General features: G+C 44.9%; 1 protein-coding gene across 1 annotated transcript; it reads left to right on the top strand.

The window, feature by feature from the left end:
• The first annotated feature begins 48 nt into the window (after positions 1-48).
• LOC120021318 (glutamine--fructose-6-phosphate aminotransferase [isomerizing] 2-like) lies at positions 49-25,427 on the top strand. Its single transcript, XM_038965026.1, has 19 exons — positions 49-154; positions 2,367-2,474; positions 3,106-3,210; positions 11,812-11,937; positions 12,942-13,000; positions 13,756-13,890; positions 15,268-15,329; positions 16,728-16,810; positions 17,414-17,531; positions 17,767-17,930; positions 18,245-18,340; positions 18,554-18,651; positions 21,648-21,768; positions 21,864-22,021; positions 22,244-22,358; positions 22,557-22,684; positions 23,543-23,710; positions 23,931-24,092; positions 24,321-25,427. Exons 1-19 carry the CDS (start codon positions 148-150, stop codon positions 24,363-24,365), a joined length of 2,058 nt encoding a protein of 685 aa, XP_038820954.1. The 5' UTR covers positions 49-147; the 3' UTR covers positions 24,366-25,427.

Consider the following 25,427-nt stretch of genomic DNA (forward strand, 5'->3'; position numbering starts at 1 on the left):
CCCCAAACAAGTTGTCAAGGAAACAGGGGGCGGGGTACTGGGTTCCTACACGCATTCACTTTAAAAGTTGGAGCCCGACATCTCTGAATATCTTCCACAACTTCCAAGACAGTTATCACTTGAAAGACTACGGTATTCTGTTGGACCATGTGTGGTAAGTTAAATATGTACTATTTCGTGACTATTATGATTATTAGCTAGATAACTTCGTAGCAAATAGCAGTAACTAGCACAGCTGGCTAGCTCGCGAATGGGATACAGTTAATGTCAAATTGACGTCTAAAGTATTTTTTTTGTTGTATTTTAGCTAACGCTAACTCTTTTCCTAAACTTAACCTGTTTCTTATAACCTGCTATGTTAATTATCCAAACCTCCTGCGTAAGTTCTCCTAACCTGCTATGAAAAGTAATTTTTTTAATGATCAATTCTGACGTAAGAGAGTATCAACTCGACATTCTCCTCAGGATACAGACCGTGGTCACATTAACAGTTACGCCCAGGACCTCATAATGTATATAATAGATCTTTATAATTGTACTGCCATTAAAATGCATATTCATTGGTATTTGTGTAAGTTTCTGCACGCATTTGCATTACTGACCTATGTAGTTTTGTGTCATACTAAACTTGACTAACATTACAAACCTTTACATTACTAACCTCAACATTACAACAACAAAAAATAAATAGATAATTCACTAATGTTTGGCTATTGAAAGTTAGACAATACAGTTTGGCATCCTGTATGTAAAACTCGACAGACCACATCTGGACTGCTCTGTTAAACACAGAGCTTTGCATATAGCGGTTAGACCTGGGTCTCTGAAAGGAGCTAATTATCACGGATGAAACAGCTGCTGTCATACTGCTCCAGGCGTTGGAAATACAGTGAGCTCCAAAGGTATTGGGACACTGACACATTTGTGTGTTGTTTTGGCTCTGTACTCCAGCACTTTGGATTTGAAATGATACAATGACGATGAGGTTAAAGTGCAGACTGTCAGCATTAATATGAGGGTATAATCATCCATATCGGGTGAATCGTTTAGAAATTACAGCACTTTCTGTAAATATTCCTCCCATTTTAAGGGACCAAAAGTATTGGGACAAATTCACTTACGTGTATTAAAGTAGCCAAAAGATTAGTATTCGGGCACATATTCCTAGCACATAATGATTACATCAAGCTTGACTCTACAAACTTGTTGGATGCAGTTGTTGTTTGTTTTGGTTGTGTTTTCAGATTATTTTGTGCCCAATAGAAATTAATGGTAAGTAATGTGGATGCTACCATGATTACAGATAATCCTGAATGAATGGTGAATAATGATAAGTGAGAAAGTTAGATGCACAAATATCATACCCCTAAGACATGCTAACCTCTCACCATTACAATAACAGTTTTTTTGGGGGGGGGGGGATTATATTTGTGTGTCTAACTTTCTCACTCATCATTATTCACAATTTATTCAGGATTATTCATAATCATGGTAGCATCCACATTCATTTAGAAGTGTTTAGAAACATTATATTCTTATTCACAATAAAAGTGACTCCAAATGACACAATATATTATTTACCATTAATTTCTATTAGGCAACAAATTAATCTGAAACAACCAAAACAAAACGGTTCACCCGATATGGATGAAAATACCCTCAAATTAAAGCAGTCTGCACTTTAACCTCATAGTCATTGTATCGTTTCAAATCATCCAAAGTGCTGGAGTACAGAGCCAAAACAACACAAAATGTGTCACTGTCCCAATATTTTTGGAGCTCACTGTAGATCCAGCCCACTGACTCTTCCTACCAACTCATTCAATGTAGCAAAGATGCAACCCCATGTATAATATAATGGATTGAGTCTGTTAGGTGTGTATAAGGGAGGCGAAGTCAGGTGCAGGAGAGCAGAGTGAAATAAATAGGCACACTTTAATTCCGTTCCACAAATGACATACATGAAAAATCAACGTCCCAAAATAACACGGAAACAATAATAAAGTATAGCGCCAGAACTAAACACCATCTAACAATAAACAATTACACACAAAGACAAGTAGGGGAACAGAGGACTAAATACATTCAGTATGATTAGGGAATGAAAGCCAGGTGTGTATGGAACAAGACAAAACAAATGGAAAGATGAAAAATTGATCGGCGTTGGCTAGAAAGCCGGTGATGTCGATCGCCGAATGCCCACCGAACAAGGAGAGGAGCCGACTTCGGCGGAAGTCGTGACAGAGTCTAAGACATGTAATGTGGGATACTGGCCGTTGTGAATCATGTCAGTTTGTTATTTCTTGAATATAACACTTTTGTTCTTGTTGAAAAATAAAACAACTTGTACCTTTTATTTCTTGCAGGAATTTTTGCCTACCTGAACTACAGAGTGCCACGGACAAGGAAGGAGATCTTTGACACGCTGGTAAAGGGACTGCAGAGACTTGAGTACAGGGGATATGACTCTGCAGGTAAAAAAACCCATAATGTTGTGGTCTTAGGTCTTATTTGATCACAATCATAGACGAGAGACAGTCTCCTTGAGGCCAAGGAAGATATCTTGTCTCCACATAGCCTCTTGATAAAGTCCAACAGGACACTATGGTTCAGGGTTGTAATAATCTCAGTTAACCCAGAACTAAATTCTTGTGTAATTTGATGAGATGCTCATGTTTACATAGTCTGTCCACCAGTGTTGTGTTCGAGACCACCTAAAGCGAAATTCTGACAAGCGCGACAAAGTTAGAAGATATTTTTCAATGAAAGTGAAGGACATTAATGTTACTAGTGAAGTAGGAAGCCCAGGTTTCAATAGGCAATAAGTTATGAATGGGTCATGAGGGAGTGTGGATATTTGGCCTGTCGAAGTGGTTTTATGAGCTGAATGAATTGGAGCTGATAATTATTATAATTTCTTTGCTCAGCTGGTCTCGAGAAGAAATTATGAGTTCTCATTGTTCGAGACCGAGTCAAGACCAAGTAAAAATGTATCTGACAGAGACAAGGCTGAGACACTCACTATGTGGTCTATATTACAACACTGCCATCCACAAGAGATTATGGTTGTAATAGATTAATGTTTTTTCTGCGTTTGGCTTTCAGGTGTCGGAGTGGATGGCCCTAGGAAAAATGACAATGGTGACAACGTCAACATTTGCCTGATCAAGAAGAGGGGGAAGGTCAAGGCTCTGGATGAGGAGCTCTACAGTAGGCTGAACTCTCTACTCTCCCTCGCTACTCTCCTACATTAAGCTGAACTCTCTACTCTCCCTCGCTGCTCTCCTACATTAAGCTGAACTCTCTACTCTCCCTCGCTACTCTCCTACATTAAGCTGGACTCTACTCTCCTACATTAAGCATTAAGCTGAACTCTCTACTCTCCCTCGCTATTCTCCTACATTAAGCTGAACTCTACTCTCCCTCGCTACTCTCCTACATTAAGCTGAACTCTCTACTCTCCCTCGCTACTCTCCTACATTAAGCTGAACTCTACTCTCCCTCGCTATTCTCCTACATTAAGCTGAACTCTCTACTCTCCCTCGCTATTCTCCTACATTAAGCTGAACTCTACTCTCCCTCGCTATTCTCCTACATTAAGCTGAACTCTACTCTCCCTCGCTGCTCTCCTACATTAAGCTGAACTCTCTACTCTCCCTCGCTACTGTCCTACATTAAGCTGAACTCTCTACTCTCCCTCGCTGCTCTCCTACATTAAGCTGAACTCTCTACTCTCCCTCGCTACTCTCCTACATTAAGCTGAACTCTCTACTCTCCCTCGCGACTCTCCTACATTAAGCTGAACTCTCTACTCTCCCTCGCTACTCTCCTACATTAAGCTGAACTCTCTACTCTCCCTCGCTGCTCTCCTACATTAAGCTGGACTCTACTCTCCCTCGCTGCTCTCCTACATTAAGCTGGACTCTACTCTCCCTCGCTACTCTCCTACATTAAGCTGAACTTTACTCTCCCTCGCTACTGTCCTACATTAAGCTGAACTCTCTACTCTCCCTCGCTACTCTCCTACATTAAGCTGAACTCTCTACTCTCCCTCGCTACTCTCCTACATTAAGCTGAACTCTCTACTCTCCCTCGCTACTCTCCTACATTAAGCTGAACTCTCTACTCTCCCTCGCTATTCTCCTACATTAAGCTGAACTCTACTCTCCCTCGCTACTGTCCTACATTAAGCTGAACTCTACTCTCCCTCGCTACTCTCCTACATTAAGCTGAACTCTACTCTCCCTCGCTATTCTCCTACATTAAGCTGAACTCTCTACTCTCCCTCGCTATTCTCCTACATTAAGCTGAACTCTACTCTCCCTCGCTATTCTCCTACATTAAGCTGAACTCTCTACTCTCCCTCGCTATTCTCCTACATTAAGCTGAACTCTACTCTCCCTCGCTATTCTCCTACATTAAGCTGAACTCTCCACTCTCCCTCGCTACTCTCCTACATTAAGCTGAACTCTCTACTCTCCCTCGCTACTCTCCTACATTAAGCTGAACTCTCTACTCTCCCTCGCTGCTCTCCTACATTAAGCTGAACTCTCTACTCTCCCTCGCTACTCTCCTACATTAAGCTGAACTCTACTCTCCCTCACTACTCTCCTACATCAAGCTGAACTCTCTACTCTCCCTCGCGACTCTCCTACATTAAGCTGAACTCTACTCTCCCTCGCTATTCTCCTACATTAAGCTGAACTCTCTACTCTCCCTCGCTGCTCTCCTACATTAAGCTGAACTCTACTCTCCATCGCTGCTCTCCTACATTAAGCTGAACTCTCTACTCTCCCTCGCTACTGTCCTACATTAAGCTGAACTCTCTACTCTCCCTCGCTGCTCTCCTACATTAAGCTGAACTCTCTACTCTCCCTCGCTACTCTCCTACATTAAGCTGAACTCTCTACTCTCCCTCGCGACTCTCCTACATTAAGCTGAACTCTCTACTCTCCCTCGCTACTCTCTTACATTAAGCTGAACTCTCTACTCTCCCTCGCTACTCTCCTACATTAAGCTGAACTCTCTACTCTCCCTCGCTGCTCTCCTACATTAAGCTGGACTCTACTCTCCCTCGCTGCTCTCTCCTACATTAAGCTGAACTCTACTCTCCTACATTAAGCATTAAGCTGAACTCTCTACTCTCCCTCGCTACTCTCCTACATTAAGCTGGACTCTACTCTCCTACATTAAGCATTAAGCTGAACTCTCTACTCTCCCTCGCTGCTCTCCTACATCAAGCTGAACTCTCTACTCTCCCTCGCTACTCTCCTACATTAAGCTGAACTCTCTACTCTCCCTCGCTATTCTCCTACATTAAGCTGAACTCTACTCTCCCTCACTACTCTCCTACATCAAGCTGAACTCTCTACTCTCCCTCGCGACTCTCCTACATTAAGCTGAACTCTACTCTCCCTCGCTATTCTCCTACATTAAGCTGAACTCTCTACTCTCCCTCGCTGCTCTCCTACATTAAGCTGAACTCTACTCTCCCTCGCTGCTCTCCTACATTAAGCTGAACTCTCTACTCTCCCTCGCTACTGTCCTACATTAAGCTGAACTCTCTACTCTCCCTCGCTGCTCTCCTACATTAAGCTGAACTCTCTACTCTCCCTCGCTACTCTCCTACATTAAGCTGAACTCTCTACTCTCCCTCGCTACTCTCCTACATTAAGCTGAACTCTCTACTCTCCCTCGCTACTCTCTTACATTAAGCTGAACTCTCTACTCTCCCTCGCTACTCTCCTACATTAAGCTGAACTCTCTACTCTCCCTCGCTGCTCTCCTACATTAAGCTGGACTCTACTCTCCCTCGCTGCTCTCCTACATTAAGCTGAACTCTCTACTCTCCTACATTAAGCATTAAGCTGAACTCTCTACTCTCCCTCGCTACTCTCCTACATTAAGCTGGACTCTACTCTCCTACATTAAGCATTAAGCTGAACTCTCTACTCTCCCTCGCTGCTCTCCTACATCAAGCTGAACTCTACTCTCCCTCGCTGCTCTCCTACATTAAGCTGAACTCTCTACTCTCCCTCGCTGCTCTCCTACATTAAGCTGAACTCTCTACTCTCCCTCGCTATTCTCCTACATTAAGCTGAACTCTACTCTCCCTCGCTACTCTCCTACATTAAGCTGAACTCTACTCTCCCTCGCTACTCTCCTACATTAAGCTGAACTCTCTACTCTCCCTCGCGACTCTCCTACATTAAGCTGAACTCTTTACTCTCCCTCGCTACTCTCCTACATCAAGCTGAACTCTCTACTCTCCCTCGCTGCTCTCCTACATTAAGCTGAACTCTACTCTCCCTCGCTGCTCTCCTACATTAAGCTGAACTCTCTACTCTCCCTCGCTACTGTCCTACATTAAGCTGAACTCTCTACTCTCCCTCGCTGCTCTCCTACATTAAGCTGAACTCTCTACTCTCCCTCACTACTCTCCTACATTAAGCTGAACTCTCTACTCTCCCTCGCGACTCTCCTACATTAAGCTGAACTCTCTACTCTCCCTCGCTACTCTCCTACATTAAGCTGAAATCTCTACTCTCCCTCGCTGCTCTCCTACATTAAGCTGGACTCTACTCTCCCTCGCTGCTCTCCTACATTAAGCTGGACTCTACTCTCCCTCGCTACTCTCCTACATTAAGCTGAACTCTACTCTCCCTCGCTACTCTCCTACATTAAGCTGAACTCTACTCTCCCTCGCTATTCTCCTACATTAAGCTGAACTCTACTCTCCCTCGCTATTCTCCTACATTAAGCTGAACTCTCCACTCTCCCTCGCTACTCTCCTACATTAAGCTGAACTCTCTACTCTCCCTCGCTACTCTCCTACATTAAGCTGAACTCTCTACTCTCCCTCGCTGCTCTCCTACATTAAGCTGAACTCTCTACTCTCCCTCGCTACTCTCCTACATTAAGCTGAACTCTACTCTCCCTCGCTACTCTCCTACATCAAGCTGAACTCTCTACTCTCCCTCGCGACTCTCCTACATTAAGCTGAACTCTACTCTCCCTCGCTATTCTCCTACATTAAGCTGAACTCTCTACTCTCCCTCGCTGCTCTCCTACATTAAGCTGAACTCTACTCTCCCTCGCTGCTCTCCTACATTAAGCTGAACTCTCTACTCTCCCTCGCTACTGTCCTACATTAAGCTGAACTCTCTACTCTCCCTCGCTGCTCTCCTACATTAAGCTGAACTCTCTACTCTCCCTCGCTACTCTCCTACATTAAGCTGAACTCTCTACTCTCCCTCGCGACTCTCCTACATTAAGCTGAACTCTCTACTCTCCCTCGCTACTCTCTTACATTAAGCTGAACTCTCTACTCTCCCTCGCTACTCTCCTACATTAAGCTGAACTCTCTACTCTCCCTCGCTGCTCTCCTACATTAAGCTGGACTCTACTCTCCCTCGCTACTCTCCTACATTAAGCTGAACTCTCTACTCTCCCTCGCTACTCTCCTACATTAAGCTGAACTCTCTACTCTCCCTCGCTACTCTCCTACATTAAGCTGAACTCTCTACTCTCCCTCGCTACTCTCCTACATTAAGCTGAACTCTCTACTCTCCCTCGCGACTCTCCTACATTAAGCTGAACTCTCTACTCTCCCTCGCTACTCTCCTACATTAAGCTGAACTCTCTACTCTCCCTCGCTGCTCTCCTACATTAAGCTGGACTCTACTCTCCCTCGCTGCTCTTCTACATTAAGCTGGACTCTACTCTCCCTCGCTACTCTCCTACATTAAGCTGAACTCTCTACTCTCCCTCGCTACTCTCCTACATTAAGCTGAACTCTCTACTCTCCCTCGCTATTCTCCTACATTAAGCTGAACTCTACTCTCCCTCGCTACTCTCCTACATTAAGCTGAACTCTACTCTCCCTCGCTACTCTCCTACATTAAGCTGAACTCTACTCTCCCTCGCTATTCTCCTACATTAAGCTGAACTCTCTACTCTCCCTCGCTATTCTCCTACATTAAGCTGAACTCTACTCTCCCTCGCTATTCTCCTACATTAAGCTGAACTCTCCACTCTCCCTCGCTACTCTCCTACATTAAGCTGAACTCTCTACTCTCCCTCGCTACTCTCCTACATTAAGCTGAACTCTCTACTCTCCCTCGCTGCTCTCCTACATTAAGCTGAACTCTCTACTCTCCCTCGCGACTCTCCTACATTAAGCTGAACTCTACTCTCCCTCGCTATTCTCCTACATTAAGCTGAACTCTCTACTCTCCCTCGCTGCTCTCCTACATTAAGCTGAACTCTACTCTCCCTCGCTGCTCTCCTACATTAAGCTGAACTCTCTACTCTCCCTCGCTACTGTCCTACATTAAGCTGAACTCTCTACTCTCCCTCGCTGCTCTCCTACATTAAGCTGAACTCTCTACTCTCCCTCGCTACTCTCCTACATTAAGCTGAACTCTCTACTCTCCCTCGCGACTCTCCTACATTAAGCTGAACTCTCTACTCTCCCTCGCTACTCTCTTACATTAAGCTGAACTCTCTACTCTCCCTCGCTACTCTCCTACATTAAGCTGAACTCTCTACTCTCCCTCGCTGCTCTCCTACATTAAGCTGGACTCTACTCTCCCTCGCTGCTCTCCTACATTAAGCTGAACTCTACTCTCCTACATTAAGCATTAAGCTGAACTCTCTACTCTCCCTCGCTACTCTCCTACATTAAGCTGGACTCTACTCTCCTACATTAAGCATTAAGCTGAACTCTCTACTCTCCCTCGCTGCTCTCCTACATCAAGCTGAACTCTCTACTCTCCCTCGCTACTCTCCTACATTAAGCTGAACTCTCTACTCTCCCTCGCTATTCTCCTACATTAAGCTGAACTCTACTCTCCCTCACTACTCTCCTACATCAAGCTGAACTCTCTACTCTCCCTCGCTACTCTCCTACATTAAGCTGAACTCTACTCTCCCTCGCTATTCTCCTACATTAAGCTGAACTCTCTACTCTCCCTCGCTGCTCTCCTACATTAAGCTGAACTCTACTCTCCCTCGCTATTCTCCTACATCAAGCTGAACTCTCTACTCTCCCTCGCTACTGTCCTACATTAAGCTGAACTCTCTACTCTCCCTCGCGACTCTCCTACATTAAGCTGAACTCTCTACTCTCCCTCGCTGCTCTCCTACATTAAGCTGAACTCTACTCTCCCTCGCTGCTCTCCTACATTAAGCTGAACTCTCTACTCTCCCTCGCTACTGTCCTACATTAAGCTGAACTCTCTACTCTCCCTCGCTGCTCTCCTACATTAAGCTGAACTCTCTACTCTCCCTCGCTACTCTCCTACATTAAGCTGAACTCTCTACTCTCCCTCGCGACTCTCCTACATTAAGCTGAACTCTCTACTCTCCCTCGCTACTCTCTTACATTAAGCTGAACTCTACTCTCCCTCGCTACTCTCCTACATTAAGCTGAACTCTCTACTCTCCCTCGCTGCTCTCCTACATTAAGCTGGACTCTACTCTCCCTCGCTGCTCTCCTACATTAAGCTGAACTCTCTACTCTCCTACATTAAGCATTAAGCTGAACTCTCTACTCTCCCTCGCTACTCTCCTACATTAAGCTGGACTCTACTCTCCTACATTAAGCATTAAGCTGAACTCTCTACTCTCCCTCGCTGCTCTCCTACATCAAGCTGAACTCTCTACTCTCCCTCGCTACTCTCCTACCTTAAGCTGAACTCTCTACTCTCCCTCGCTATTCTCCTACATTAAGCTGAACTCTACTCTCCCTCGCTGCTCTCCTACATTAAGCTGAACTCTACTCTCCCTCGCTACTCTCCTACATTAAGCTGAACTCTCTACTCTCCCTCGCGACTCTCCTACATTAAGCTGAACTCTTTACTCTCCCTCGCTACTCTCCTACATCAAGCTGAACTCTCTACTCTCCCTCGCTGCTCTCCTACATTAAGCTGAACTCTACTCTCCCTCGCTGCTCTCCTACATTAAGCTGAACTCTCTACTCTCCCTCGCTACTGTCCTACATTAAGCTGAACTCTCTACTCTCCCTCGCTGCTCTCCTACATTAAGCTGAACTCTCTACTCTCCCTCGCTACTCTCCTACATTAAGCTGAACTCTCTACTCTCCCTCGCGACTCTCCTACATTAAGCTGAACTCTCTACTCTCCCTCGCTACTCTCCTACATTAAGCTGAACTCTCTACTCTCCCTCGCTGCTCTCCTACATTAAGCTGGACTCTACTCTCCCTCGCTGCTCTCCTACATTAAGCTGGACTCTACTCTCCCTCGCTACTCTCCTACATTAAGCTGAACTCTACTCTCCCTCGCTACTCTCCTACATTAAGCTGAACTCTACTCTCCCTCGCTATTCTCCTACATTAAGCTGAACTCTCTACTCTCCCTCGCTATTCTCCTACATTAAGCTGAACTCTACTCTCCCTCGCTATTCTCCTACATTAAGCTGAACTCTCCACTCTCCCTCGCTACTCTCCTACATTAAGCTGAACTCTCTACTCTCCCTCGCTACTCTCCTACATTAAGCTGAACTCTCTACTCTCCCTCGCTGCTCTCCTACATTAAGCTGAACTCTCTACTCTCCCTCGCTACTCTCCTACATTAAGCTGAACTCTACTCTCCCTCGCTACTCTCCTACATCAAGCTGAACTCTCTACTCTCCCTCGCGACTCTCCTACATTAAGCTGAACTCTACTCTCCCTCGCTATTCTCCTACATTAAGCTGAACTCTCTACTCTCCCTCGCTGCTCTCCTACATTAAGCTGAACTCTACTCTCCCTCGCTGCTCTCCTACATTAAGCTGAACTCTCTACTCTCCCTCGCTACTGTCCTACATTAAGCTGAACTCTCTACTCTCCCTCGCTGCTCTCCTACATTAAGCTGAACTCTCTACTCTCCCTCGCTACTCTCCTACATTAAGCTGAACTCTCTACTCTCCCTCGCGACTCTCCTACATTAAGCTGAACTCTCTACTCTCCCTCGCTACTCTCTTACATTAAGCTGAACTCTCTACTCTCCCTCGCTACTCTCCTACATTAAGCTGAACTCTCTACTCTCCCTCGCTACTCTCCTACATTAAGCTGAACTCTCTACTCCCTCGCTGCTCTCCTACATTAAGCTGGACTCTACTCTCCCTCGCTACTCTCCTACATTAAGCTGAACTCTCTACTCTCCCTCGCTACTCTCCTACATTAAGCTGAACTCTCTACTCTCCCTCGCTACTCTCCTACATTAAGCTGAACTCTCTACTCTCCCTCGCTACTCTCCTACATTAAGCTGAACTCTCTACTCTCCCTCGCTACTCTCCTACATTAAGCTGAACTCTCTACTCTCCCTCGCGACTCTCCTACATTAAGCTGAACTCTCTACTCTCCCTCGCTACTCTCCTACATTAAGCTGAACTCTCTACTCTCCCTCGCTGCTCTCCTACATTAAGCTGGACTCTACTCTCCCTCGCTGCTCTTCTACATTAAGCTGGACTCTACTCTCCCTCGCTACTCTCCTACATTAAGCTGAACTCTCTACTCTCCCTCGCTACTGTCCTACATTAAGCTGAACTCTCTACTCTCCCTCGCTACTCTCCTACATTAAGCTGAACTCTCTACTCTCCCTCTCTTACTCAGCTCCATACCACTCTACTTGAGTCAACTCCACTACCTTCTCCTATACTAATTTCTACCTGTTCACAGGCTAGTACTACGTATTAGCCAATGCTTAGTATGTTTCTCACTGCTTCGGTGTGTGTTCTGTCCTGTTGAGAATGAACGATCAGTGCTTTTACATATTGATGTTTTAGTCTGATTGTTGATTGTGTGATCAGAGAACGACTCCATTGACCTGGACATTGAGCTGGACACACACTTTGGCATTGCTCACACCCGCTGGGCGACACATGGAGAGCCCAACGCTGTCAACTGCCATCCACACCGCTCCGACAAGAACAACGGTAAGAACACACTCGTACTGTAGGATCCCACATTAGATGGTGAGAATTACTGAAGCAATGTTAGTACAGTATTAAGCGGTTTGTAAACACACTATAATGCAGTCATTCACTCAATATAAGAGAACCGGGGTACAATATAATGTGTCCCCATTGGCTTTACATTGCAGCCCCTAAAAGAGCATCTTAAAAACATTCATCTGGTTTACCATTTAGAGGTCGTTAACTGACCCCTGTTGTTGCCTTCATTTAATGGGCCCTGCTTTCCTTAAGGAAGAGAAACACCGGAAAGCAGATGAAAACTTTAAAGAAAAAGGGGTCAGGGGTCATTTTTGATAGATAATGAGACGGCTTAACTCCATGCTGTCTGATGTATTGCCTGGTGTCCTAGCCTGCCTGAGCTTTCTCCTGAGGCCTATGCAGTTGTGCTTGAGTTCACCTTAGAGAGTATCTCCATCATGATAGTAAATCATAGAGAAACCAGGATCTTCTCCTATGACAGGGATCATCAACTAGATTCAGCCACAGACCAATTTTTTTTATTTGTAGTTTTTTTATTGAGTGGATTGTCGGGTGGCCAGAACATAATCATTTGTAGACCGCACATTGACCGCAATAAGCTTAAACATATATAATATTTGACTAAAACATAATAATTTGAATCCTTGCTTACATTTGTATAGGATCACGTGCCTCTCTGGGAATACTTAGATTTCCAAAATGTTGTGCTTCTTTGTGCTTCTGCATGTACATTGCTTGCTCTTTGAGGTTTTAGCCTGGGTATCTGTAAAGCACTTTGTGACAAGTGCTGACGTAAAAAGGTTTATGAAATAAAATGGATTGATTGTTTGAAAGACTAATTAGAGCAGAGTAGATATTTACTTACAGTAATTACACTGTAGCTATTAACCCATGTTTGACACAAGATAATGTTACGCTGTCACAGAGGAATAGGCATTCTGTGAATGCCAAAATATTTGACATGTGATCTCTGTTCTTCACCTTAGAATTTGTTGTGATCCACAATGGCATCATCACTAACTACAAGGAGCTCAGGAAATACCTGGTAAGTTGTGAGAACACACAAGGCATTCCAATCTGGACATTTATTTATACACCTTGAACACATTATTGCTACTAGACCTTTGTGCACGGGTATACAGCTCTGTACAGACGTCATAAACCAGAAGAAGTGTAGTTTTACAAGTGTGAAGACCACACAGACCCGTAGGCCGTTGGTCAGTAGGCCCAATAGAGATCATATATGTGGGGTTTGTTTGTAGACTTTAGCAAATGTTATTTAATGAAAGGACATTACAGTATTCTATTTCTGTAGCGTGGATGTTTAAAGGTGTTGACGTAGAAATGGAATCGATAGAACTGGCCTCCCCATTCAAGTCAATGGTGGCATAATGGGTGGACTGGCAGCCATTGCGAGTGTACCCATTAGTTTACCAGTGAAATTACCAGGGTCAGAGTTACCAAGCCCTTTCTATGGATTCTATTTCTGTTGTTGTTGATGGGTCGGACCGTAGATTCCTGTACAGATTGTCAGTTGTTTATTATCTACTTCACTTGCTTTGGCAATGTTAACATGTTTCCCATGCCAATAAATCCCCTTGAATTGAATTGTCTTGTCTTTGCCATTCATGGATGCGGTATGTCAGGGTCTGCATTGCTATTTAATTAGCCAGACTGAGCTAATAACTGAGACTGACAGTTAGGCTACATCTCTTATTTTTGTTGAGAGAAAGGTTGTCTGTTTTGAAGGTTGTCGTGTCTGTAACTAACAGCAGTGTTTTATTTGTATACTGCCGTCAGAAATCCAAGGGGTACAAGTTTGAGTCGGAGACGGACACCGAGGTCATCCCCAAGCTGATTAAATATGTCTATGACAACAGCGAGAGCGATTATGTGTCCTTCTCCACCCTGGTGGAGCGCGTCATCCAGCAGCTGGTAAGCGTCATGGAGGGGTGTGGGTTCTTCTGGGAAAATCTCAGTATATGACCACACACAATTAACAGTCCTGTCTGCATGTGGTAGGGTAGTTGATTATGTTGTGACAAACAAACTGAATTCATTTAGGATATGTCAGCTGGGGTTGTGTGTTGCAATGCCCCCCCCCCTCCCCCCGTCTGGCTTGTTTTACTGGTTCCCTTTAACCTCATCGCATAATCAACAGCAGCAGTTGTCCGTATGTAGCAGCTAACCTAATGCCCTCCACAACCTGAAAGGAAAAGGTTTTTAGGGTCTAAAAGTCCTGCTGTGTTCAGTGTGCTGGGATCTGGTTGAGTCTGGTTTTAGAAGTGGCTCTGAAAGATGACCTAATATCCTGTATATCAGCCCACCCCACCCAACTACCCCAGAAGAAAACGAAGACCTCACTCTGTAGCTTCAATAAAAGAAGGGGAAAGTTGAACAAAGAGATTAGCTCTTGGCATAATTGAAAACAGACTGAATCATAAGCTGTGTGTGTGTGTGTGTGTGTGTGTGTGTGTGTGTGTGTGTGTGTGTGTGTGTGTGTGTGTGTGTGTGTGTGTGTGTGTGTGTGTGTGTGTGTGTGTGTGTGTGTGTGTGTGTGTGTGTGTGTGTGTGTGTTTATTTGTTTTACATTTCTCCTCCCCTCTCAGTTTGGCCAATGAGAGAGCTCAGGGCTAGGGAGCAGAGTAGTGCTTCCACAGAGAGGCCTCTTATTCCTCCTACAGCCTGAGTGTGTGGAGCTTAGTTTCTCTGCCTCCCAGCGTACCCCATCTATCACCCTGCCTTCCAGCATACCCCATCTATCTCACAGCATACCCCATCTCCTCACCTTACTGGGCCCCTGGGCTGGGGTTTAGTCAGGGGATAGAGGGAGGAGGGATGGAGGAGGGAGCATAGTGGCTGGGCTGGGGTTTAGGCAGGGGATAGAGGGAGGAGGGAACATAGTGGCTGGGCTGGGGTTTAGGCAGGGGATAGAGGGAGGAGGGAACATAGTGGCTGGGCTGGGGTTTAGGCAGGGGATAGAGGGAGGAGGGAACATAGTGGCTGGGCTGGGGTTTAGGCAGGGGATAAAGGGTTCAGCTGATTTGCCATAGTTTCCTATCTTTTTGTCCTCTATCGCTTTCCTTTGACTGATGTCTATTGGGTTTAGCCTGTCTAGGGACTGATGTCGGACATGAGTGCAGGCTATGAAGTTTAAACATTATAGTGCATCTGACTGTTGTTGATGACTCATTGTATCAATATCATCCTGGCCTAAATGAGATCATATTGGATGTGAATTCACTGAGGTCTACAGGATGTAATTTCTGACACCGCTAACTTGCTGTCCTCCTTTTGTCTCTTCTCTCCAAGGAAGGGGCTTTTGCTCTTGTTTTCAAAAGCATCCACTTCCCGGGGGAAGCTATAGCCACCAGGTCAGTATGATCCCTCTGACATTTCTCTACTCGGCCCCATCACTTCTATCTCACACGTTCGCCCAGCCTACCAGAACACTTTACCTTCCATTATAGATTGACCCCCTGCCCAACCTCTAACCCTGTTGATGATCTCAAGGGTTGCATAATATCCTGTAGAACTCTCACTAAGCACAAAGTTCCGTGGAAGTTTAAGTGGAAGCCCCTGACTCAGGGAATCTGATCCTGTTTCAGAGTTCTGTCACCACATGCCCACTATGATGCAATGTTCTGGTGAAACAGTAAAGCCAGGTATGAACAAGGCATGATGGTTATGTAAGAAACTTATACAAGTTTTGTCATCCTTTTTATCAGCATAATGTTAACTGTATACCTGTAAAAGTGGCACATTATGCACAGTAAGCAACACTGTTCACTGTGTGTCTGGCTGTCTGTGTCTGTGCAAACTAGTGGTTGTGTGTGTTTTATGTTAGTTAAGATTTCTCCTCCCCTCTCAGTTTTCAAATGAGAGAGCTCAATGGGCTAGGGACCAGCGTGGAGCTTTTCCAGAGAGGGCTCTTATCCACTGAGTGTAGTTTACTGTCTCTTGTCAGAGTTGCTTTCCAGGGGAAAGAATGGTTACAATTAAGTCATTCTACAAGTGTTTGTAGTTCCTCATCCCCTCCATTCAACAATGCCCTCCTTCATGGTATTGTTGCTTAATATTGGCCGCTTTTCCTTCCAGTTCTCTGCTGCCAATGACTGGAATGAATTGCAAAAATCACTAAAGCTGGTCTTATATCTCCCTCTCTAACTTTAAGCATCAGAATTTTTGCAGGCCCACGCCACTGGTCTAACCATAAAGATTTCAGGGTATTATAATGAACAAAACAAGACTGTACAAGACCAAATTGAGTGATGTTTGTGGTGTGTGGGATGCTGTTGGCCTGTCTTTATAGCTGAGTGAACGGATGTGGTCTACTCTGTGTGGGAGAAAGTGGAGGGTGTGTTATGACTGCCTTTGTCTATTCTAAGAGAGCGTGTCTCAGACAGCGGTTTGATTTGGCCCAAAAAATGTAGGTCTAGTTCATACCAGTTTCTCACATTGGCTCACTCTCTCATTCCAGCCTCAGCCTCTCTCTCATTCCAGCTTCAGCCACTAACGGATCTCTGTCACTGTCATCCTTTCTCACGCTCTCCTTCCAGCCTCAGCCTCTAACGGCCTCTGTCACTATCATCCTCTCTCACTCTCTCATTCCAGCCTCAGCCTCTCTAACGGACTCTGTCACTGTCAAACTCTCTCACTCTGTCTCAGTCCAGCCTCAGCCTCTAATGGCCTCTGTCACTGTCATCCTCTCTCACCCTGTGTCATTCCAGCCTCAGTCTCTAACGTACTCTGTCACTGTCATCCTGCCTTAGGAGAGGAAGTCCTCTGCTGATTGGCGTGAGGAGCAAGTATGAGCTGTCTATGGAACAGATTCCTATTCAGTACAACAGTACTGGTGAGTCCCTCATTACCTTCTCTCTCTGGGTGCCTCTGGAAACTAGGCCAGCTGTTGACAGACAACTCTTGATGGCGGCAAACTGATACCTTTAGTCCTGGTGTTTTTAAGTATTCTCCTTCATAATTTGTAATACCCCTGTTGTGTACTGTAGCTGTAATGAGCACGTGGAGTTGTAGGTTGGGATTTGTGACCGAAGTTGCTTGTGCAATCTCGTCTGTATAGGTAAAGTGCTGTTTGTCATCAAGCAGAGCACTTAGCTTGACATTTTTATGAATTTATGTCAACTTTAGCTCTCAACTTTCTTGTGCTCGGAACCATGCTTTTGATACATATGTTTTCATTTAGCTGAAAATAAACATGACTGATTTGAAATTAAGTGTAATATTAAGGAGCTGAAAAGGGAAACTTACCAAAGACAAAATGTTAAGAACACCCTTTCACCTTTTTGGGTGAGCCTAAATAATATCTGTCTGTAATGTTTAGTGTCAATTACATTTCAGAAGGTTTAGTAATGAGTTATGTTATACAACTGAAGTTCCTTCTGGAAAAATACATTCTGTTCTATTATGTTCTGTCTGCATGACCTTGTCTACTTTCCAGGTCACTTTATAGAAGGCATCCAGCAGAGGAACTTCAGAAACAGGGTGGACAGCACCGTAGCCTTGCACTCAGTCAGTGACAGGAAGGCAGTGGAGTTCTACTTTGCTTCTGATGCCAGGTGAGAGCCACGAGAACATGAATCTCCCCTCAACTGGATAACTAACCCCAGATGTAATTCATGTAGCTCCTCCAGTTCAATACTGATTGTGTTCTACACTCCTATCTACTGGCCGTCAACTGTCATTACATGTACTTATTCATGTACTGTATATTACTGCCATGTTCCTTACACGCTCTTATGGAAAGAAATTAAAAATAAATACATATCTCTGTCCTTCCTGCTTCACCCCTAGTGCCATCATTGAACACACCAACAAGGTGATCTACCTGCGGGATGATGACATAGCAGCGGTGGCCGAGGGCAAGCTGTCCCTGCACCGTATGAGCCGCTGTGCCGGGGAGGACCCTAACCGGGCCATCCAGACCCTACAGATGGAGCTGCAGCAGATCATGAAAGGTCAGGGGTCATCACAACACACAGTCACACACTGATAACAAGAGCCCTGTATTTAGAGAGTTGGAACCTTTTGAGAGTTGTAAGGTTTCTGATGCATTGACATGACACTACAACATTCTATGGCAGCCATTTTAGTGGCCCGTTAACATGACATGGGGAATATTTCAACTATGTAACGGATTGTCTAGAATTAGAACAATATTACACATTCTAAAAGTTAGAAGCACGAGCATTTCGCTACACTCGCATTAACATCTGCCAACCATGTGTATGTGACCAATAAACTTTGATTTGATTTGGATGTTGACTCACAGGGAACTTCAAAGCCTTCATGCAGAAGGAGATTTTTGAGCAGCCAGAGTCTGTCTTCAACACCATGAGAGGAAGAATCTGTTTTGACACCAACACAGGTATGGCATAGTCTGAAATCCCCTCAATGTACTCCGTGTGATGCTAAACATGGCGACGAGTGGCGTAGGAGTAGAATGATAACTCAACAGACTGGTACCCAGGCTAGGTATGGCACACACAGTACCCCAAACAGATAACTTTAGAAATAGATCCGTAGCTGAAGATCAGAAAGGCGTCTTGTTTTGTATCAGAGATGTGCTTTTGATCACCAGTGGTCCTGGGGGGGCTGAAAGACCATCTGAAGGACATCAGACGCTGCAGACGCCTCATCCTGATTGGCTGTGGGACCAGTTTCCATGCTGGAGTGGCGGTGAGTGCTAAACGGGTCAGGGGGGGCGATTGATGGACATTTTGCTGTAGACTGAGTAGGAGATTCACTAAGTGACACTTGTGTGGGTGTAACGAGAAAGATCCTGTATGGGTCCTGGTCCTGTATTGCTCAGTTGGAGCGGGACACTAGTCCGGATGCATATAAGAAATCTCGCTACGACCTTCAACGAGCCATCAAATAGGCAGTTCTTACTTTCACTACTAGAGGGTGATCGGACAATTTCTGGGGGGTCTGCACTCCCAAAGTTGTTGACTGTTTTTGTGCTTGCCAGTTAGCTAGCTGTTCTCAGCTCTTAGCAGCCAATGGCTAGCAGTTTGTTACTGGCGATTTAAAAACGTATGATTGCCATAATTTCTTCAAGTCATTATTGAATGTAACAAATCAAGCCGTTGCCCGACTATTAAAAGGGACAGGCGGCTATTTGAGACTCAGCGTTTAGATTGAAGTTTTACGGTGTGCGGCTGCTCGGCCATGGAAACCCATTTCATGACGCTCCAGACGAACTGTTCCAGTGTTGACATTGCTTCCAGAGTCAGTTTGGAACTCGGTAGTGAGTGTTGCAACCGAGGACAGACGATTTTTATGCGGTACGTGCTTCAGCACTCGGCGGTCCCGTTCTGTGAGCTTGTGTGGCCTACCACTTGGCAGCTGAGCCATTGTTGCTCCTAGACGTTTCCACTTCACAATAACAGCACTTACAGTTGACCGGGGCAGTTTTAACAGGGCAGAAATTTGACGAACTGACTTGTTCAAAAGGTGGCGTCCTATGACGGTGCCACTTTGAAAGTCACTGAGCTCTTCAGTAAGGCCATTCTACTGCCAATGTTTGTCTATGGAGATTGCATGGATGTGTGCTCGATTTATACATCGGCAATGGGTGTGGCTGAAATAGCCGAATCTACTAATTTGAAGGAGTGTCCACATACACTATATATACACAAAAGTATTTATTTACCTGGTACCCATGTACAGTGGGGCAAAAAAGTATTTAGTCAGCCACCAATTGTGCAAGTTCTCCCACTTAAAAATATGAGAGAGGCCTGTAATTTTCATCATAGGTACACTTCAACTATGACAGACAAAATGAGAAAAAAAAATCCAGAAAATCACATTGTAGGATTTTTTATGAATTTATTTGCAAATTAGGGTGGAAAATAAGTATTTGGTCAATAACAAAAGTTTATCTCCATACTTTGTTATATACCCTTTGTTGGCAATGACAGAGGTCAAACGTTTTCTGTAAGTCTTCACAAGGTTTTCACACACTGTTGCTGGTATTTTGGCCCATTCCTCCATGCAGATCTCCTCTAGAGCAGTGATGTTTTGGGGCTGTTGCTGGGCAACACGGACTTTCAACTCCCTCCAAAGATTTTCTATGGGGTTGAGATCTGGAGACTGGCTAGGCCACTCCAGGACCTTGAAATGCTTCTTACGAAGCCACTCCTTCGTTGCCCGGGCGGTGTGTTTGGGATCATTGTCATGCTGAAAGACCCAGCCACGTTTCATCTTCAATGCCCTTGCTAATGGAAGGAGGTTTTCACTCAAAATCTCACGATACATGGCCCCATTCATTCTTTCCTTTACACGGATCAGTCGTCCTGGTCCCTTTGCAGAAAAACAGCCCCAAAGCATGATGTTTCCACCCCCATGCTTCACAGTAGGTATGGTGTTCTTTGGATGCAACTCAGCATTCTTTGTCCTCCAAACACAACGAGTTGAGTTTTTACCAAAAAGTTCTATTTTGGTTTCATCTGACCATATGACATTCTCCCAATCTTCTTCTGGATCATCCAAATGCTCTCTAGCAAACTTCAGACGGGCCTGGACATGTACTGGCTTAAGCAGGGGGACACATCTGGCACTGCAGGATTTGAGTCCCTGGTGGCGTAGTGTGTTACTGATGGTAGGCTTTGTTACTTTGGTCCCAGCTCTGCAGGTCATTCACTAGGTCCCCCCGTGTGGTTCTGGGATTTTTGCTCACCGTTCTTGTGATCATTTTGACCCCACGGTGTGAGATCTTGCGTGGAGCCCCAGATCGAGGGAGATTATCAGTGGTCTTGTATGTCTTCCATTTCCTAATAATTGCTCCCACAGTTGATTTCTTCAAACTAAGCTGCTTACCTATTGCAGATTCAGTCTTCCCAGCCTGGTGCAGGTCTACAATTTTGTTTCTGGTGTCCTTTGACAGCTCTTTGGTCTTGGCCATAGTGGAGTTTGGAGTGTGACTGTTTGAGGTTGTGGACAGGTGTCTTTTATACTGATAACAAGTTCAAACAGGTGCCATTAATACAGGTAACGAGTGGAGGACAGAGGAGCCTCTTAAAGAAGAAGTTACAGGTCTGTGAGAGCCAGAAATCTTGCTTGTTTGTAGGTGACCAAATACTTATTTTCCACCATAATTTGCAAATAAATTCATTAAAAATCCTACAATGTGATTTTCTTGATTTTTTTTCTCATTTTGTCTGTCATAGTTGAAGTGTACCTATGATGAAAATTACAGGCCTCTCTCATCTTTTTAAGTGGGAGAACTTGCACAATTGGTGGCTGACTAAATACTTTTTTGCCCCACTGTATATAGCCAAGTTATCGTTACTCATTTGTGTATTTATTCCGTGTGTTACTATTTTTCTCTGCATTGTTGGGAACATCCCGTATGTAAGCATTTCACTGTTAGTCTACACCTGTTGTTTTACGAAGCATGTGACAAATAAAATGTGTATTTTATTTGGTAGAGCATGGCACTTGCAACGTCAGGATTGTGGCTTCGATTCCTGAGACCACCCGCACATAAAAAATGTACGCACACTTCACTGTGGGTCGTTTTGGATAAGAGCATCTGCTAAATGGCTTATATTAAGACAAAGGACTTAAATAGTCCAGACTCCAGGCTGAACAGTCGGTTGTTCATAGATGAAAAATAGAGTGATTGATGATACCCAGCACGGATAAATGAAACCCTTCCTTGATGCCTCCAGACCAGACAGATTCTGGAGGAGTTGACTGAACTGCCTGTGATGGTGGAACTGGCCTCTGATTTCCTGGACCGCATCACTCCTGTCTTTAGAGATGACGTCTGCTTCTTCATCAGCCAGTCTGGTACGTGAGACTGCACATTATCTGGTCAGATATGGTGCTAGCTGCAATCGATTGTGCTTTGTTTCACAAGACGTTATGACTCCACCTCCTTCCAGGTGAGACAGCAGACACCCTGATGACGCTGCGTTACTGTCAGGGCCGTGGAGCTCTGACGGTGGGCGTCACCAACACAGTGGGCAGCTCCATCTCCAGGGAGACAGACTGTGGCATTCACATCAACGCTGGCCCTGAAATCGGCGTGGCCAGCACCAAGGTACACTAGCACCACCACCACCACACTGCTGTCTGTTCACAGGGAAGCCTCAGTTAATGTGAGCTCAGTGGTGTTGTACTGAGCACGGCGACTATATTGATATCATGATTCACATGTGTACATAGATTGAGGTTTGGAGGAGATGGTGTACTGTGTTTATGCGAGTGCCTCGTAGACTAGTGTTTGTGCATGACTGCTCACAGTGCCCCATACTTTCTCCAGGCGTACACCAGCCAGTTTGTGGCCCTCACCATGTTTGGTTTGATGATGAGTGAGGACAGAATCTCAATGCAGAAGAGGAGACTGGAGATCATCAACGGATTGAGGATGCTGCCAGGTCAGCCTGACTCTCTGTGCCTCTCGTTACCCCCCCCTTATAACCTCCACCCCTCTCATAGCCCCTGTCAACTCCTTATCTATAACCTCTAGCCACCCCTGTCATTTTACACTCCTTATCTGTCTACCTCCAATGCATTCCCTCACTGTGACGTCCTTGTGAGCTAATGCAGAATGTGTATGGTGTTCCTCTCCTCAGGGTTGATTAAGGAGGTTCTGACTCTGGACGATCAGATCAAAAACATTGCAAGCGAGCTGTACCAGCAGAGGTCCCTGCTGGTTATGGGCCGTGGATACAACTACGCCACCTGTATGGAGGGGGCACTGGTGAGCACTGAAACTACTCTTCATGCAGGGCTCTCCGACCCTGTTCCTGGAAATCTACCCTCCTGTAGGTTTTTAACTCCGACCCTGTTCCTGGAGAGCTACCCTCCTGTAGGTTTTAACTCCAACCCTGTTCCTGGAGATCTATCCTCCTGTAGGTTTTAACTCCAACCCTGTTCCTGGAGATCTACCCTCCTGTAGGTTTTAACTCCGACCCTGTTCCTGGAGATCTACCCTCCTGTAGGTTTTTAACTCCGACCCTGTTCCTGGAGAGCTACCCTCCTGTAGGTTTTAACTCCAACCCTGTTCCTGGAGAGCTACCCTCCCATGTGGTCTAGTGGATCCTTGTGGTGGGCTGGGCGCCTGCAGGCTGACTTTGGTCGTCAGTTGAACTCTGTTTCCCCCGACACATTGGTGCAGCTGGCTTCCGGGTTAAGCGAACGGGTGTTAAGGAGCGAGGCTTGGCGGGTCATGTTTCGGAGGAAGCACGACTCGACCTTCGCCTCTCCCGAGCCCGTTGGGGAGTTGCAGTGATGAGACGAGATCGAAAAAGGGGGTAAAAAAATAGAGAACGTTAAGCTGTCCAAGAACAGGGTTGGAGAGCCTCGGGGTAAAGAGCTCCCGAGTGGCGCAGTGGTCTAAGGCACTGCATCCAGGCTGTATCACAACCGGCTGTGATTAGGAGTCCCATAGGGCGGTGCACAATTGGCCTAGCGTTGTCCGGGTTTAGCTGGTGTAGGCCGTTGTTGTAAATAAGAATTTGTTCTTAACTGACTTGCCTAGTTAAATTAAAAATGTCAAATAACTCTCAGGAGGACCAGATGGCTTATCGACTTTCATTTTATTATTTTCCTGTTACAGAAAATCAAAGAGATCACGTACATGCACTCAGAGGGCATCCTGGCTGGGGAGCTGAAGCACGGTCCCCTGGCTCTCATCGACAAACACATGCCTGTCATTATGATCATCATGAAAGACGCCTGCTACACCAAGTGTCACAACGCTCTGCAGCAGGTCACTGCACGCCAGGTGAGACACACACACACACACACACACACACACACACACACACACACACACACACACACACACACACAGAGGGGACTCTCTCCCTCTCTCTGACTTTGCCATTCATCTAGCTTTTGTACCCCCTGCTATTCAAAAATAATTCACCTGAGGGAATATCACAATGGACAGAATAGATTAATGATTATATCATTATTGATGCTGTTTTCCCCCTTCCTGTCAGGGGCGGCCCATTATCCTGTGTTGCCAGGACGACCCTGAGATCACTAAGAATGCTTACAAGACCATAGAGTTGCCACAGACAGTGGACTGCCTTCAGGGCGTCCTCAGTGTTATTCCTCTCCAGCTCATGTCCTTCCACTTGGCTGTGCTCCGAGGATACGATGTAAGTCACCAGGCCCCAATGGTCCTCTGTTTTAGCCGACAGCAGTCATAGTATGTGTTGTGTATGAGGGTGTTTTTATAAAGCTGTGTGCGTGCTCTGTGTACGTGCTCTGTGTGCGTACTCTGTGTGCGTGCTCTGTCTGCGTGCTCTGTGTGCGTGCTCTGTCTGCGTGCTCTGTGCGTGTGCGAGACCTTAACACTAATGTTGATTTTCTTTCCGTCTTCTCAGGTGGACTGCCCCAGGAACCTAGCCAAGTCTGTGACAGTGGAGTAACTACTAGTTTCAAATCACTCAAAATACCATAGTGCAGTCAGGCGTGTCTTTCTCTGTACTGTGTGTGTTGGCAGGTACTGGAATGTGTAATTTTAACTGGGTGTTTATAAGGGGTTTGGGTCAATTTGAATTGAAGGCAGTCCATTCAGGAAGTAAACTGAAATTCCAATTAAATTATTGAGAAAATGTATTTTCAATGACTTCAATCAACTTAAAAGGAAAACCTATTTAGAAATGTTGGGATTTTCAAGTAAAATCCTGAATTTACTGACTTCAATTTGAATTGACCCCAACCCTGGTATTTATGGTAGACGTTAAACTCTGAAGAGTCGTCATGACTAAAGTTGTGTGTTGGAGTTCTATCAGTGAGTTAAATTCAATGACGTTTACTCAATAAGTGCCTTGTGAATTTTTATATTTTTTATTTTTATGTATAAGGAAGGGACATCTATATTCTATTCTATTCTGTTTACTGCTCGGCACTGAAGCAAAGGAACAATGTCAGAGCCTATTGTTTACATTTAGTCTCGAAATGTTTACAGTTCTGCAATACGTAGACTGACAAGGACTAAAGTGTCTTGGTGTTTGTTTGTAATAGCTCGCACATCATTTAATTTGCATGATGCCTACTATACCTTTTTAAACAGTGAAGGAACAGTTGAATCTTAACATTACAGAAGGTAGAGAGATAATATGCTTTGACAGTTATGTATTCCAACTCTCTATTCCTCTGTATTTGTTTGAGCCAAAGAGAAAACAAGCAAAGGACTGTTGGCTATATGGACAATTTCTCGTTTGATGTCCTCTTTACAACGGGAAAATATATGAGTACTTTGAGGCTGTTACTGTATAAAGCCCTTATCATATGCAAACTATTTTAGACCAAACGCGTGTACATGTACATTGCGATATATGTTTAAAATTGTAGATATTTATTGTATTTTATCTCTGATTATTAGTCTTACTTGTCTAGTTTTGAATAGGCCAGAATCTATCCCCTAATCTTTGACTATGTATATTACTTTTTTTTATTTTTTAAATACAATTATTTTTTATCCTTTA

The sequence above is a fragment of the Salvelinus namaycush genome, chromosome 26 (genome assembly GCF_016432855.1).
Source record: "Salvelinus namaycush isolate Seneca chromosome 26, SaNama_1.0, whole genome shotgun sequence".
Lineage (NCBI taxonomy): Eukaryota > Metazoa > Chordata > Actinopteri > Salmoniformes > Salmonidae > Salvelinus > Salvelinus namaycush.